Source organism: Acipenser ruthenus, chromosome 3 (assembly GCF_902713425.1).
Source record: "Acipenser ruthenus chromosome 3, fAciRut3.2 maternal haplotype, whole genome shotgun sequence".
Lineage (NCBI taxonomy): Eukaryota > Metazoa > Chordata > Actinopteri > Acipenseriformes > Acipenseridae > Acipenser > Acipenser ruthenus.
The window spans coordinates 12206489-12224191 of NC_081191.1; the positions used below are offsets into that span (position 1 = coordinate 12206489).

At 37.6% G+C, this 17703-nt stretch overlaps 2 protein-coding genes across 11 annotated transcripts in view; both read left to right on the top strand.

The window, feature by feature from the left end:
• Positions 1-5412, top strand: part of cdk6 (cyclin dependent kinase 6) — a 94328-nt gene extending 88916 nt beyond the window's left edge. For all 7 annotated transcript variants that reach the window (XM_059012427.1, XM_059012423.1, XM_059012413.1 and 4 more), the window contains exon 8: positions 72-5412. In XM_059012427.1, the coding sequence (XP_058868410.1) occupies positions 72-218 (147 nt within the window). In that variant the 3' untranslated portion in view covers positions 219-5412. The remainder of the gene's footprint in view (positions 1-71) is intronic.
• Positions 5413-11141: 5729 nt separating this feature from the next.
• LOC117395050 (protein FAM133) lies at positions 11142-17536 on the top strand. Of its 4 annotated transcripts, XM_033993901.3 has the most exons (9): positions 11142-11288; positions 12383-12480; positions 12978-13056; positions 13425-13499; positions 13593-13625; positions 14406-14471; positions 14905-15003; positions 15542-15595; positions 17061-17536. In XM_033993901.3, exons 1-9 carry the CDS (start codon positions 11265-11267, stop codon positions 17139-17141), a joined length of 609 nt encoding a protein of 202 aa, XP_033849792.1. In that variant the 5' UTR covers positions 11142-11264; the 3' UTR covers positions 17142-17536. The 4 variants fall into 4 exon arrangements, with proteins under 4 accessions (XP_033849792.1, XP_058868430.1, XP_033849794.1 ...); XM_059012447.1 differs by lacking the exon at positions 15542-15595; XM_033993903.3 differs by lacking the exon at positions 13593-13625.
• The last annotated feature ends 167 nt before the right edge of the window (positions 17537-17703 follow it).

Sequence of the window (17703 nt, forward strand, 5' to 3'; positions counted from 1 at the left end):
TAATAATAATAATAATAATAATAATAATAATAAACCATTAAACCCTTCTCATGTTCTTTTTCTTTAACCAGCAATTTCTGACATTCAATCCAACAAAGAGAATATCGGCGTATAGTTCTTTATCACATCCATACTTCCAGGACCTTGAGCGATACAATCAGAGCATGGACTTGCAGATCTCTTCAAGCCAGACAACCACAGAGGAGAATGCAGCATGAACATGGTCTGTTGAGAATAGAAGCAAGATACTAAAGCTTGAAGAAGCATCTGGTTTGCTGGAGGTTTTAAAACTCTAACTCTGCCCTTTTGTTACTTATTTGCTGGTATATAAAATAAATTAAAAAAGAAGAAAAAAATATTTGTCACGACACCATGCTGCTTTAAGAATAACTTCTCTATTTTCTTGGGATACAAGCATTTTTCTATATTGTTTACCTTCTTCCAAACAATGCAAGGATCATTGCAGCTCCACATGTGTAACTGGAAGAGTGCTGGAGATACAGAAGCTGCTCACCACACCTACTGCCTTTCTATCTTGAAGATTGCTGCCAAACTTCAAACACGGTCACTGCCTGTACCCTGCCAGGACGTTTTTTGGGGGGTTTTTTTGGTTTGGTTTGGTTTTGTTTTTTGTTGTTTTTTAGTCAATGCAGCTGCTAAACCTTTTTTGGAACCTGTTCTTAGAATGTTAATTCTATGGTAAGGTTTTTTTGGTATGTTTGTTTTGTTTTTAATGTATAATACAGTAATTGTTACACACAAATCAACCTACAAACTACAGTACTTTGTTTAAAATCAAGTCTGCCATCTTGTGGCTTCTAAGAACCATTGCAACCAGAAACCAATATGTGCTTCCTTATATATTTGAATGGGAATTAGAATACAATTTCATGTTTGGGACAATGGACCATGTTATAACTTTTTTAAAGCTGAGATATTTTGTAGTTTAAGGTAAAATGATACTGTACATGCTTTTCCTTTCATTGAAAGTCACAATTCTAATATCAATGCGCAACTGATATTGGAAATAAGAATTACTGTAAAAGTTATCACAGCTAGATGTGAAAAAGTTAGAACATTGACAAATCTTAAAATTTACTGGTAAATATCTGAAATAAACATGATTAAACTTTACTTCAGATGTTTACTGGTAAATCTCAAGAATAACCAAGTGCCTTTACCAATAAGTATCAGTAAATCATAAGATTGACTGGTAAATGTCAGAAAAGCCATATATTGCTTCATAATTTCAGACATTTACCACCTTACTTGGTAAATGTTGACCATTACTGGTAAAACTTAAGATTAACCAGATTCAAACTTTTACCGTAAAACATACATAGGGAAAGGATTTAACAAAATAACATATACACAATCTAATACATATCATATTATATTAAATAACCTTATATGATGTTTATGTCACGTAAATATTATTTTTTTTTAAAAATCAGCTATGTATAGATATCTGTTTATCCTATCAATGTAGCAATGGTGGAAAAGGTACTCCACTGCCACTTAGTTTTGCAGCTGTCTTTGTTCTATAAAAGCTACAGCAAATGTATGTGCTACATATGTGCTTAGAAGTCATCTTAGACTGCTAATGCAGAGGGAGATGCCAAGTAAACCTTTCAGACGTCTATATATATATATATATATATATATATATATATATATATATATATATATATATATATATACTGTATTTAGGATAGACTATGAAGGATACAGTTCAAAACAACATCCAGAGTATGATGTCCTTGGGAAGAAGAATATCTGAAATATTCCTTACGTTTTTAAATGTTAGCAGACTGAGGGCACACAAAAATTTAAGCAAGCTTTTTTAAAAAAAAAAAAAAAAAAAAAAAGACTTAAAGTTTAGTGTTCATCAAATCTTTCTTGATGGTTTCTAAAGAGGTCTTTGAATGTGGAGGTTTACAAAAACTCATAAAGTTAAAGTTCTGTGTGAACACATTTATATGCTGAAGACAGAAAAATACCATGTTTTAGGAAATAAATAACCAACAATTACAGTTGAGAAACTTTAACATTTTTTTGTTTGTTTTTGTTTCCCTTTCATAAAAACATGGGGCAAATTTTGCACTGAAGCAACAACAAAAAAAACCTTCAAAAAGATACCATTAGTATTTAATTGTTGTTTCTTTCACAGTCTCTTGTGTTCTCTCAGTGCAGGACTCCTCACACGGTCCAATAGGGACAATGCAGGTGGAGCTGGAGAAGCTGCCACCTGTCCTGCCCTGCTTAGCAGCAGCATACACTGGTTAATCAGCATCTTCATTTTCAGCATCACGTTTTCACTGTCTTCCGTGCCATTCAAAAATGTCATAATCTTTTCTAATCGTAAGATTACAATACTTTGGACTGTGGGCTCCTAGCCCTGCAAGCAGAATGTCAAAAGAGAGTTTAGGAAAGTACAGTATTTGTAGCTGATTAAAAGTAGTTCATTTATAAATACACCTTAACCTATATCCACATTTCATTGGAATTAATTTCATTGGAATATTAGTGACAGCAATTGTTTTTAATACAGTATGTGCATCATTATGGATGATTTCTTAGCAATTGAATCATACATTAGGCAGCACTATGCATTTTAGAAAACAAATGGCCTTTCACTTTAAATTGCTATAGTTCATAATCTAAGAAACATCTTGCTATTGGTTTGATAAATGTATTTGCTTAATTTTTTATTAGTACAATGACATGCTGATAAGTTGAGTATAGACTCATTTACTAGAGATGCTGAGCACTCCCTTCCAGTAGTGCAGGTAACCAAGGGTGTTGGAATCATATGGTGGTACTTTATAAATATGAAATAAAAACATTAATAATACAATAATCATGCTCCATAAGAGCATAATTGAGAGCTGAATACACTGTAACTTTGTATTGTTGGTTATTAACATGGTTTTTTGTCTAGCCTGATTATCTAACTTGTATTTATTATTAATAATACATATCGCAGAGCTCAAGCCTACATTGCACATATGAAATGTTGATTTCAGTGTTGTGATTTCCCCATACAGAAGTAGATGTAGTGCTATAAGGAATGTGTCATTGTTTGATTGTCTTGTGGGTGGCAATAAGCTCAGGTTAGGTTAAATAAAATGCTAATTCAGATTGAAGAAATTTGTTTTGGTGTAGATACATAATTACTAAACAGGTCAGATGGTTGCAAAGGTTATACTTGCTACAATATTACAATCTATTTTTAAGGGGAGGTATTTTATTACTAACTTGGGAGGGGAACTATTTTATCTGACATCGTACATATTTGGATGCCACATTTATATAGCACCCCCTCCCCACACAGACTCACACATTTATTTCTTACTGCGGTAGCAACATGATGTTTAAGACTTTTAAATAATTGTGTGAAGAAAACAAGAGAAGGGTGTATGTACAAGAGCCATGGGTGAAAGAAGGGTTAAAGTGTAATGTGACAGGTGACATGACAGGGTGTTTCCATAGCAACTTAAGCTAAAGAGATACCAGTTGTAACCAGCCCTGAAAAAAGGGTTTTCTTTGTTGCTAAAATGTATCATCGTCTCTGTATAAAATTGTATGTAGTAATGCAAATTTTGGTTGAATGTATTTTTTTAATATGCATTTATCCATCATTTTCAGAGGTTTTTAATTTGATTCAGAAGGTGGTTAAAGAGGCAAACATATTTAGATAAAAGCATCCACTTTATTCATTTTGCAAGTCTTAATTCAAGAAAAATGGTAAAACATTATGTTAATATTGTTTGTTTTTCATTCTCTGTAGTGAGGAAACCATTTTCCTTCACTGTTAACAGTACTGTTTCAAAACTTATTTCTTATTATTGAAACCCATTACACTTATCAATATTTGAATATGATTTGCCTAATCTTCTGAATTCCACACAGAAGAAAGGTCACTGATTTTATTAGTTAACTAGAAACTATTTGATTCACAGCCTTTCATTTTACTGAAATGTATGCATTTAGCATTCTGTGTCACAAATCTGTAAAATGCAGTAAGCATTACCGTGCTTGACAGAAGAACTGTATATTGGCATTTTGTTGTCGGGTTCTGCTTTCTACTATTCAAATAGAGGTCACTACACTGAGACATGCTATTGGTGTAGTGGTTCTGACTTATACATTTATGCTTGGATTCACCAGTAGGTTTTTCCATTTAAATCTAAATGTTGTTTGTTTTTTTCCAAACATCAATGATGTAAGGCAACCTAAGCTGTTGCCACAGCACATACTTTTACTGTATATCTTTACACTTGAAACTAAATCCAAAATAATATCAGATTGTGGTCTAAATGGTGCCATTAGTGCTACTATTCACTGCCAAGGATTCCACAACTGCTCAAATCATAGATACCAGTAGTACTGTATAGAGTTTTAAATCTTGAACTGTATAATAGTGTATGAGTACAGTATGTTAATAAGCAGGATAAGACTTGGTTACCAAGTGGTAAAAACTGTCCGGCAGCGTGCCTGTAAAGCTGAAATGTAGTTGCTATGGAAAAATACACAGCAATGTTAATTCCTTAGCACTATTAAGTTAGCAGTTTTTTTTGTTGGTTGGTTTGTCTTTAAACACCAGTTAAGGACATAGTGCACACTATGTTCTCAGAGGTGTAGTAAACGATGAGGTGGGGGTTGTGCAGCAGAAGATTCTCTTTTCATTGTTTGCCTCTTCATTCATTGCTTCATCGGACATGTTGTAATTTAAAACTATATAGTTCCAAAACATCATCTTTTTATATTACTACAGTGGACGAACAGCACAGCATTTTTTCCAGATGTTTATGGAGCATATAATGGACTTTTATAAAACACACAGTTTTTACATTTTGCAATAGTGCTGGTATATAAATTAAGTATATACAATAAGGCATCATTTTTCATATCTTTATCCTAAGTGCATTTTTTTTAAATAAGTCCTTGAAAGACAAATACGAGATGTTTTGTAACAATTTATATGAACCACACTGGCCATTATATAAGTGCCAGGACCTTCCTATCGCAATAGTACTTCATTTGCATACTGCCTGCTTTTTTGTAATAATCTGTATGGTTTCCAGATGCTCATGTTTTATGTGTAATGCTTAACTTCAGCTGCCAAATGTTTCTATGATAGTTTGGAAATATAATTCATTATTATAGCATTGTTTTTTTTGTTGTTTTTATTAGCAATTCTTAAGTTGTTTGCTGCTAATTTATGTCCTGTTCTGGTCTATACCATTTGCTGATCAGAAAAACAAGAATTGGTAAAACCTGCTACCAATGATAAAGCTGCTTTTATTGAATGAATTTGTTCTACATTTTGTGCTTGTGTGTCTCTTAGCTCCAACTGCTTTACAATTTTATTTTTATAAAATAAATATTTCAGTGTGTAAAAAGTTAGAATGTTTTTTTTTATTTGTGTTTATTTAATCAATGGAGACAAAGGGATACTTTATAGCGTCTACTTTTAATAATATTGATGATTTGCCACTGTTCCGAAACTATTTCAGAAGGAATTTCTCCTGGAAAGGCTCCTTGAGCAGAAATAACAGATATTCATATAGAACACACACGATCAGCTGGTTTCACAGACCCCATTCGCACTACTCTTGGATCTCAGGTAAGGAGGTCCAAGGTTAATACTAACCTAAGCAGGATATGACCTAGGTAAAAACTGTCTGGCAGTGTGCCTGTAAATAAAGAGGTATACAATCTGAGTGAAACTAGACCAACAGGAATGCTAGGAAGATTTATATTATTATATTTTATTTTCATACAGCTTTTTCTTATGAGCATCATAGTTTATCCAGTTCATGTGCCTGCCCACAAAGGCTACAGCAAAGGTAAAGTATTATGTTTCTTGAAAATATTTCAGGGTGCTCTGTAACCCTATGGAAGAAAAATGTATGGCTCTTATGAGGCGTGCCAACATCAACATTTCCAACATTTCCAAAACGTTTAACCAAGTAGACCATTATTATTTGTTTATTTAGCAGACGCCTTTAACCAAGGCGATTTACAGAGACTCGGGTGTGTGAACTATGCATCAGCTGCAGAGTCACTTACAATTACGTCTCACCCGAAAGACGGAGCACAAGGAGGTTAAGTGACTTGCTCAGGGTCACACAATGAGTCAGTGGCTGAGGTGGGATTTAAACCGGGGACCTCCTGGTTGCAAGCCCTTTTCTTTAACCACTGGACCACACAGCCTCCTACCATTGCATATGCCATACCTGCTTTTACATGCCCTATCAATTAATTTTGTCAGCAGTTTTAAATCTATACATGTCATGTCTATACGTTTACCAAGATACCAAGACATTTTCTGTATTGGGTTGTATTTATTTCTCCCTGTGTGTAAACTCATACCAACATGTAGAAATATTCAGTACAATGATGCAGACAATATCATAATTTACTAAAAGTGTATCAGTGACCTAAGTTATGAGTTCTCCAACTTATTTAATAACATTCACTCTTGGTTCAAACCATAGTTGGCTGTCTGTAAATGTTAAGAAAACAAACCCAATGTGTTTTGGCAGAAACATAGCAAGTTTTCTCCTTTTCTCTAGATAATTGCTTTTGATGGACAGTGTTTCCAGGGAAGGGAATTTAAATAGCAGTGAAGAAAACATAGAAAACATAGAAATGTAACCATTACCTCATGGGTATTAATCATGTGATACCGTCTAGCCTGAATAGATATTCCAAAGCTGCACGTAGTGCCAGTGACACAGTTGCGCCCCGCCCCCAAGGGCATAAAAGAGACTTGACACTCAAAACGTCATCATTTTTCCCTCAAGACTGCTGCAATAAGATGCAGCGACCTTGAAGGGTAATGATTACATTTCTGTTTCAGGGAACCAGGGTTATGATAATAACTTAATGTTCCCTTTCAAGTACGAAATGTAACCATTACCTCATGGGTATACACGCCCAGGCTGTCGCAAGGAATTTGCAGACCAATTGAAAGCTACAAGGCAGGCAAAGGATATCTTGCGCATTACCATGAGGAACCCAGTACAAGTAACAAAGCTAAAAACATTGAGGGGGAACTCACCTCCAATTTTATCCTGTAAGGGTCAAGCTCCAGGCCGCCCTTAACACTTGTTCCAAACCCAGGGTTTTGTGGATCTACGACATTCAGCCGATAAAACCGTGTAAAAGTGTTGCACCCTGGAATAAAGACCACAAAGTTGCCTTCTGGTTACAAGCCCTTTTCTTTAACCACTGGACCACACAGCCTCTTGATAGCCTCTGTTTAGACAGAGCTTTCCCATGGGACTTAGCCCCATAACAGATAAACAATTGCTCAGACTGCCTCCAACTTTTGTTTTTCTCCACATAATACTGTCAGCAGACAGCCATGGTTCAATGCGGGCTGAAAAACCCTGCTGTTGAACCAGCCTTGGAGAGGGAGCATGTGCAGAAGACACAAAGGAAGGATCTGGGAAGCTGCTGCCATCAAGCCCAGGAGCCTCTGAAACGTCACTACTGTGAGCTTTCTGTTGGGCTGAAAAAGCTTCAGACAAGCAGCTCTTCTCTGCACTCTGTCCTCTGACAGAGTGGACAGCATGGTCCTGGAATCCAGACACACTCATGAATAGGAGGCTGTCTATGAAGGTGCAAGTTGGCTCTTTGCATAGTTCACTGACAGACCTAACCGAAGCAGGTTGTCTGTGACGAGTTTCGTGTGAGCCCTTGCCTGCGCTGGAGATTGAGCACAAATGAGCCAATCGTCCAGGTAATTGAGCACTCTGATGCCCGCCCCTGAGTCTCAATGGGGCCAGAATAGCTTCTATGCACTCTGAAAAGGCACAGGAGCGAAAGAGAGGCCGAACAGCATCACCTGAAACTCGTATGCTATCCCCTGGAAAGCGAACCTGAGATATTTCCTGTGCCCTGCTCTTATGGGGATGTGGAAATAGGCGTCTTTTAAATCCACCGTAGTGAACCAATTGCCTGGCCTTATTGACTGCAACAGCTGCAGTCATTTTTACTATTTTTTTACTAAAACATGTAAAAACAACAATTCGCATTAAGTGAAAAACACAAGCGAACAATAATAATACAATCAGATATAACACTATGTGTCACTGTTCGTAGATCTCTCTCTTTCTCCCGGAGCACGACTGTGTCACTGGCACTACGTGCAGCTTTGGAATATCTATTCAGTTTAGACGGTATCAAATGATTAATACCCATGAGGTGATGGTTACATTTCATACTTGAAAGGGAACTAGTACTGTAAATTAGACACAAAAGTTTAAACTGAAACTTAAAGCCTGAGACTGGAGGTTGAAGGTATTATTTTAACAAGGGTGTTTCATTATTACCCATGAACATGCCACAGCAATGCCATTATCACTATTATACTTCAACTTTTACAGTAGGCATATACAGTATACAGTACAGTAGTAAAATCAAATGAATACCTAATGCACTTTCTTTTTATGTTAGCCTACTACGATGGTACTGTGTGACGCGACAAGAACTGCTTGCAGTGGTTGCGGCGGTATGCCCGCCCTTCACCATCCACACCAACCATGCCGCATTCCAGTAGCTGCTGACCTTCAGAGAACCAGAGGGGCAGGTGGCACGCTGGCTTGAACAACTTCAACCATTTAAGTACAAGATCCAACACCAGGCTGGGAAGCTCCATGCCAACGCTGATGCCCTGTCCTGCCGTCCCTTCAGGAGGGCTGCAGCCAGGGAGAGGAGGACAGGGGGCAGCACCAGCCAGTGAGGGGGAGCCAGGTGACATCTGTGACCTGCAACGTACTGTCCATAGCCACCACAATGGAGTGGAAGCAGCAACAAGAACAGGACCCTGACCTGCAGCCAGTGTTGCGGCTGCCCTGGGACAAGATCGTCCTTCAGTCTGCAGCCACCAAAGGGCTGTGGTTGCAGTGGAGCAGCCTGACCATCAGACATGGAGCACTTCAGCGGACTGGGAGGTGAGATGGCAGGTGGAGGTACCGGGCTCCATGAAATTTTACGACAGTTTGATGTCACTAAATGACTAAGGCGGCTCCAACAAGCTTTCTACAGGGGGCGCTGCCGTCGGAATGTTGAAGACCACTGTCGGCGCTGCAATGAGTGTGTAGCACAAAAGCGATCCCAGGCCGGTCACACTCCCCGTTACAACAGTTTCCAGTTGGGGGTCCATGACTCTACCAGCTACACCCCAGTGCTGCTAATGGTTGGCTGGGAGCTCCGGACCCTGGTTGAGCTGCTGTTTGGTTGCCCACCAGACACTGCGGAGGACGCCCCCGGTCTGGAATATGGCCGGTGACTGCAGGACTGGCTTGACAGCACATACTGGTTCACCCGTGGCCAACTCTAGGCTACAGGTATCAATCAGAAGCGGTACTACGACCTCCGGGAACGGGGTCAACACTTTTTTGCTGGAGAACTGGTCTGGGTCTAAGCCCCCAACGTAAAAGAGTCAGCTGCCCCAAGCTGGACAGTGCCTGGATAGGACCCTGTCGAGTCCTGGAACGGCTTGAGGAGGTGATCTACAGAGTACAACTTCCACCACGGGATTACAAAGTCGTGTTGCATCGGGACCATCTCACCACATACCAGGGGAGGGACACTGACGACTTGGTGGATGGGGCTGGAGACCCAGACTTGCAGATGCCCGGCACACCCTCATAACCGGCAGCATCTCTCAGCCAGCAGCCTGTTGAGTCCAGACCTGGCAACAGCATAGCAAGCCCATAACTGTGGCAGCACCCTGATTGGCTTGCTATTGGACTAGATCCGATAAGGACCTGCCTAATTTGCATGAATGATGCAACTTTGAAGGGTCTTGGGATATATCCTGCGGATGAGTTGTTAAATCAAAATCAGCAGGATGCACCCTATAACCTGGAGGTCGCCGATTCTAGCCCTGGCTATTCCACTGTCGACTGTGAACGAGAGCTCCCAAGGGGCAGCACACAATTGGCTGGGCATCGCCCGGGTGTACTGAGGGCTTAGGTCAACCAGGGTGTCCTCTGTGCACCAGCGACCCCTGCAGACTGTCCGGGTGCCTGCGGGCTTGCCATGTAAGCTTCCCAGAGCTGCGTTGTCCTCCAAAGCTGTAGCTCTGAAGTGGCTGCATGGTAAGCCTGCAGTGTAAAAAAAAAAAACGGTCGACTGACGTCACATGGTTCCGAGAACAGCGTGTGTTCATCTTCGCCACTCCCGAGTCAGCGCGGGGGTGGTAGCAGTGAGCTGAGCCTAAACATAATAGATTGTCTATTTCAAATTGGGAGAAGGGGGGAGATTCAATTGGCGACTACTAAATTAAAAAAAAATAGAATTTGCCTGCTTGAATCACATGATTGGTCAATAAATGTCACGTAAGTGCCCTGGGTCCACAGGACCCGTGGGTAGTAATTACGGGTTAATGACAACTAACAATTCTAACAGTTCCAGCTTAATTTTGGGTATTTCTTTCAGGTAGAAGGTTTCTTATTGATTTGAATGGAATGGTATTAACTGTTTAAACCAATTGAATAAATCCCATTAGGTTTATTGTGGCTGCTGTTGCTAAGAATAGTCGAAAGGGGTACACATGTAAGCCTTCATATTGTGTTGGGGCCCCATACCCTTTTAATTCTTAAAGATGATACAGCTGTCAAGATGACCCCATCATATGGTTTATAAGCATTGCGTCTGTTCTTAGTCGAAACCAAGACAGTCGTTTTATCCATTATGTACTTTGCAACTTCTGGCCATTCAGTTACTGTTAGTCTTCTGCAGCTCCCACCCATAATAATGCCTTGGGTAAAACACGCCTAGGATTATTACAGAGCTCAAGAGAGACAGTATTTTTATTCACCGCTCTTTAGATAAATACAATCGAAGTCATTGACATAATACTGTTGTAAATAATGATCAAAATTCACAAAAAAAGTGTCTACCATTGTTTCTGAAAAGAGGAAAACACCCTGTGGGAGTTCAATCATTAAATAAAGGACCCAGGACTTTTAAGGATTAACTCCATGTATACTGATGATGTAAAACAGTATTAAAACCTAGAATTGTAACGAGAACTGTACTGCAAAAGACCAATTACTTACTGTCGGTGATCCTTCCTCATATGAGTGTAAACATTTTAGAGAAAACCAGCAGGTGGCGATATTGCATTCTATGCCAGTGACAGTGACGAGTTGCTTCTCGTGGCTTTATTCTGGAGTCACATCACCTACTGAGTTAAATGTAAATAATCTAATTAAAATTACATTTCAGTTAATTCGGCTACCATGGGGAAAAGAGACAACAGGATTGTAAGTATGGATTTTATTAATTTAGATGAAGGTTAAGACCCTAATGGTGATATTGTTTGTAACCTCGAAAATATAATTCTGCGTATCCACATTGGTTTACCGTAACAGCTGAATTATTCAACCCCATGATTGTGCACCGATGCGTAGTGAAAACATAGGGGGGCAAGGCCGGGGACTGTCGGTCTGACTAAATGTGTTTTCATAAGAACAACTATAATTATCTACCCTTTAAAAAAATATGCACATATTATTCTTTATTGACTATTTATTTGTTACGGGGAAAAAAACATTTGATAACAACAACAGGTAAATAGGAATTATCTATTGGTAAATTACAGCTTAAATAAGCAACATTTGGAAAAAAAAGGTTTAATTCTAATTCAGGTTGGCCGTGAACCGCTTACATCTAACGATTGTTGTAGTGACATTTTTCTAGTAATTTCTATTTTGTCGGTCGCAGTCCGTTCTCTGGGTTGAGCCCTGGGACATGGGTGCTGAACTAAGCTATATTATTTGAGGTAACTTTATATATGTGTGTGTGTGTGTGTTTTCAGCAATCAAAAAATGTACTGTATTGATTACAGACGCTACAGAAACATTTTCAATTAAATACTTTAACAATTTCAAAATCATACAGAAACGTTTAAAAAAAACTATTAAAAACTTTGACCCGTTCCTTATAAAACCCATCAGATGTTAATCTCGGGAATCAGGCATATTGTTTTGTAATCAGAAATACAACACAATACATTTAATAATAATAATAATAATAATAATAATAATAATAATAATAATAAACCCCAACGTCCACTCAAATTAATGGCAATTTGTTATGGTGGTGGGGGGGGGGGGGGGGAGATCTGAACATCATTAGCATAGAAATGGTATGAGAAACCAGGATGTGATGGGGCCCAGGGAGAGGGTGTAGTGAGAGAACAGGAGAGGACCCAAGACTGATCCTTAGGGGACTCCTGTTGAGAGAAGGTGAGGTGTGGAGGATGAGCCGCGCCGAGTTACCTACCCACATGTACTTCTTTATGTTATGATCAGACTCTCTGACATGTTATCACTGTTTCTGTTTTATATTTTTCTAGGCTTATGTAAATCCTATAGCTGTTGCTAGATCACGGGGGCCAGCTGCCTCCTCAGGGCCATCAATACAGGATTATCTGAACAGACCTAGGCCCACATGGTGAGTGCAGGCAGACATTGATCTTCATGTAAGACTTGTGTGGGATGCACTCCTTCATTGACTTTAAGGTTCATTCTAGAACAGCTCAAGTTTATTCAAGCCTGTGTGTCTGTATTTGTATTCTCTACTGAATAGGTCAGGACATGAAGCAAATTCAAAGGTTAACTTTTTTATTTTTAATTGAGAATTATATCTGTTGTATTATGTATTTAGATTTTGTAAAATGTCACAGAAAGAAAAATATTCATAGTAGAAAAACACATCTGTTTTTAATATTGTACAGCAATTAAAGACCCTAGTAGACTTGATGGCATACATGTGAATGTCCAGAAAAGAGAAATTCATATTGATAGTTTACTGCATAATAACACTGGTAGGCTTAAATTTCAAGAAATTATGTTCTGATAAATTATGATGGTGATTATACTAATACCCTGATTTATTTTTATTTTTTCCCTAAAGACTGAAGAAATTATAATATTTGTATTGTTCTTTAGGGAAGAAGTTAAAGAACAACTTGAAAAGAAAAAGAAAGGCTCCCGTGCTCTGGCTGAATTTGAAGAGAAAATGAATGATGTATGTTTGTGTATACATTTAAAATGTACATATTCCAAAGATGGTATTTACTAATGTATGCTTGTGCTGTCTCTTAAAAACAATTTCATGGAATGAACAAAACTTTAGTTTCTTTGTCATTTTGTACTGTAGGCAAGACACACAACATGGTATTCAAACACTCCAACTGATGAATACAAAAAATTAAATACATTTGTACATCTAGGGTGTTGGTTATGTAATTGTTAAACAGACCTAAGTTAACAACTTACCCACCCTTTAAGCATGTTGTTGTGCATTTTAGTAATTACTGTATTGAATTAAAATCAAATCAAAATGACCCTTCCTTGCATTTGTTATTTTTTATTGATTTTTTTTTTTTTTTTTAGAAATGGAGAAAAGAGCTTAAAAAAAACAGAGATGAGTTACTTGGGGGAAATGAAGGATCTTCAAAAACTAAAGAGGTAGGTATTGCTGAATGATCTTACAACCTACCTGCTTACTGAATTCCCTTGAGCGGTACTGTCAATAAATCCTGATGTTCTTTTCTTCTCCAGAAAAAAGCGAAAGTAATGAAGAAATCGAACAGGGTGAGAAATGTTTTCCAAAAATACAGCTGGAATAGCACTGTCACATTCTGGTTTCAATTGCCTGTGACCTCTATAAAGACATTTGAAAACTGTGTGCAATATAGGGATATAATAGGATGCTCCTCTGATAAAATTGCCTTGTTTAAATATCAAGGGCCAAATTTCTATCACGGTGTAAGGCGAAACACATATAGCATACAGAACTCTCAATAGGACCTTGAAGAACAGATAAAGAATCAAATTATTAACCAAGAGTGTTTTTATTTTATTTCCCCTGCAGTAATCTCTGCTGACTAAACAACGTGCCGATGATAAAAACAAAACATGAATGCAGTCTTTTTGTGCAGTTTTAGAAAGAAAAAAGAATTGAATATTGTTTTTATATACAGGATACTTAAAAAATTTGATAACGAGTGCAAAACATAAAACATTGTTATTTTGAAATATGGTGTGTTGTACAGTAGTTATTTCAGAGTTGTGTACTGGCGCTTTTAAATACAGGTCAACACAGATGCCATTTTAGGCAGGCAAACGCATCCAAAATGTTTTTGCAGGGTCCTGTTAAGAGTGCTGTGTATGGGTGTTTTCTTTGTGCACAAATATGAAATACAAATAGATGCTTTGATAAAAAATGCATGTCCTTCTGATTCTGTACAAAAAACCCTGAACACCGGTAACACAAAAAAATAATTTAATTACTTATGTATGTTTTGATTCAGTTGTTGATGTTTAAAATACTTTCAAATCTCATGAGCTCTGCTTTCATTGTGTTTGGTCAAGCATTCTTCATCTTCCTCCTCTTCATCAAGTTCTGATTCTTCTAGCAGCTCCCCTGACTCTGATGAGGTAAGAATTACTTATTAGCTACAAGTACATGTATGCCATAATGTTTTCTAATTATATTTGAGGGTGTAGGTGTCCCACAACATTTTACACAGTAATATTTTTCCAGTAGATGCTAGAATAGCCTAATCTTAATGATCTGAATTTAGACATTTCCCCTGTATTAAGGATCCAAAAAAATTGTCCAGATACATAAATACTGTGTTGTTCTACAATAAGAATTTAGATCCGAGTTGTTTAAAATGTCATAATTCTGCAGTCCCATCCCCGTCCCCCCTACCCAAACAAACAAACAAAAAAAGGTATCCTTTCCAAACACATTCATATGGTCCCACAGGAGGAAAATATGTGTATGTACCTCAAACTTAACTTAATATACTAGCTTTATAGTATATTAATTGTATTAGTTAATTGCGCTGTGGCCTTTTCTTAACAGGAAGATAAGAAGCATACTAAAAAGAAAAGAAAAAGGAAGCACAGCTCTGCCAGGAAGTCATCCGTGGGCTCTTCATCTGAATCTGATGCTGACAGTAAGGTGAGGACAGACTGAACTACTCAAATATTTCATCTTTGCCTGGCGTGAATTTTATTTGTTTAGCGCTCACATGAAAGTTGTCACTTTTCATAATATAACAAAAAACAATATTGTATAATATATATATTTTTTAGACGTATCTAACGCAAGATGTTAATTCTGACATCAATTGTTTTATTTACATCATCTTCATATTCCATCTTTTAATGTATTAAATAAACCAATTATAAAAGTCAATATTTGGCACTTTTTAGATATTTAGGTATGTATACTGTGTTGCTGTTCAGTTTATGGGATTAGCCTGATATTTCATGTTTTGTAAAACATATTTTTTTAAGACACCTGAACATAATAAAGATTATGCAACATGCTTTTAAAATAATTGTTCAGATGTTTATGTATTGAAATATATACAAAAGCATTTAAGTTATATATCAATACAAGAATATAGCACCCATCTGTTCCAAGGTACTTCATAAAGTAGCTTCATAAAAAGAAAAAGAAAAAAACTGGCACTAGTATATATCTGCTCTTCTAGGAGTCTTCAAAAAGGAAAAAAAAGAAACCCAGGAAGGACCCAGTGAAAGATAAGGTAATTTGTCTTTGAGGACAATAAAGAAACACACATGAGATGCCTTAGACTGTTACAAGACAAATTTGTTAGACATAATTTATTAAGTTTATAGATGTTATATTACCCAAAACATGTACAGCAATTAGAATAGTTTGTTATTTTAGTTCCTTAAATTTGATAAAAAGGAAGTGAGTGTCTGTGAGAAATATAAATTGCAAAACTAAGAGGCCAAAATCATATATAATTTCCTTACGAATACTTACGAACAGTTGCTTCATGTAGAAACCAGTTCCAGTATGTCCCGGCCTGACTTGCACTCTATGGTTTTTATAGTGTTAATTGGGTTCACAACAAAATCTCCTGTTTGAGAATGGGGTACATTTGAAGAAGTGCCAATGTCTGCAAAACGTATTCACCCCTAAAATGTTCTTCAGTGCAAGTGTGAGAACAATAGGCTTAACTTTGAAATAGAAAATATCAGATCAATTGAATTCCAAAAACAAGGTGTTTAGGCTGATGGTTGCAGCCAACTTTAGTTTAGATAGTTTAGAAGTTTAGATATAGGAGCAGCAGTGTGGAGTAGTGGTTAGGGCTCTGGACTCTTGACCGGAGGGTCGTGGGTTCAATCCCAGGTAGGGGACACTGCTGCAACGGTACCTTTTTTTTAAGGTACCGTTGAAGAAGAAAAAGAGAAGTAGTGCAGAGAAAGACAGAACCAGAGTGAGCAAACTTTTTTTTTCAGTACAATTAACAAAACTCTAAATACAAGAGAATAAATTGAGTTCTAAAATGGGTGTCTTGCTTTTGCAATTTTGTTGTAAATACTGAGGCATGCACATCTTGCGACCTGCGGCAGGCCTGCTGGAGAGCCCCGTACTATGACCTGCGCTGTCACTGCCGGGCTATCACTTGCCATGGCCTGCGCTGCTGCTGCTGTGCATGTGCCCCGTGCCGTGGCTTGTGCTGCACCTGCCACAGTAGTCTGTGCCATGCCCGCCACTGGAGTTCCCAGAGCGGGCAGTGTTCATGCCAGAGAGACTCGGGGACAGAGAGCTGCAGTGGAAGCACACGTGTGCATGTTTATTAAACAAATAAACATAAATAACACAAAACAAATATGTCACGGTGGCCAAACAAAAGGTTTACACAAAAACAATATCCTCGTAGGCTGGGCATTTGCCTTCACTACACCAGGTTTCAAATCGTGCATAACACAGGAACAAACACTCACCCAAACTCCTCCTTCTCACAAAGGAGCCTAGCTGCCTTTTTATACACCTGTGGCTGGAGCCTAGTTAATCATCAATTATTCAATCCAGCCACATTCTTATGTGGAGTTGGCAGGGAAAGATTAACTCCTACCCTGCCACCTCAAAACAGCACATGTGCAGGGCCTCTGCCCTGTCACAGTAATTTTTTTAAAAGTTTTTTTGTTTGTTTTTATTTAGTATTACATTGTTTTGTTTTGTTGTTTTTTTTATAGGAAAAATCAAATAAGAGAAAGAAGTACAAGAAACATAGAAGGAAGAAGAAAAAAGAAAGTCCGGTTCCAGCTCTGGTTTAGAGTAACGTGTGAAATGTGATGTGCCTGGATTAAGCTAAAGTGAGAAGATATTATTGTACAGAAAGACACTATTTTCAATCTTTAACAAATAAAACAACAAACAAAACTAAAATTACAAAAAGAGCATTACTTGACTACCCAGGTAATGTTTACAGTTTTGTAAAAGTTGACTTGATACTGACGAACTGTTTTTAAATGTTCCTCCAGTCTGGAAGTTTTTCTTGTTATTAAATGGGCTATGCTGCAGTTTATAGTGGTGATTTGCCTAATATACACTTATTCCTTGTCAGAAAGACATTAAAATAGAGCTGTGAATATTTTATGGATACTTTAATTGTTCAATGTACAGCGTATAAGCCCACTTATTTTGATAATTAAACGTATTTGCCAGAATATACCTTCAGGTGCATAGGCAACACATTTTCACTTGGTTTTCTGGCTATCTAAACTGTAGTTACGTACGGAAACAAAAATTTTACTAAATAGACATGAATGCAATTTTAATAAAAATGTATTGTTATAACCAGTGCACCAGATAAGGTTTTGGGTCACTGAGTAATTT

Coding starts and splice junctions, on each gene's coding strand:
- LOC117395050 (XM_033993901.3), top strand. CDS start 11,265: ATGGGGAAAAGAGACAACAGGATT. Junction 12,481..12,977: donor AACAGACCTAGGCCCACATG/GTGAGTGCAGGC, acceptor ATTGTTCTTTAG/GGAAGAAGTTAAAGAACAAC. Junction 13,057..13,424: donor TTGAAGAGAAAATGAATGAT/GTATGTTTGTGT, acceptor TTTTTTTTTTAG/AAATGGAGAAAAGAGCTTAA.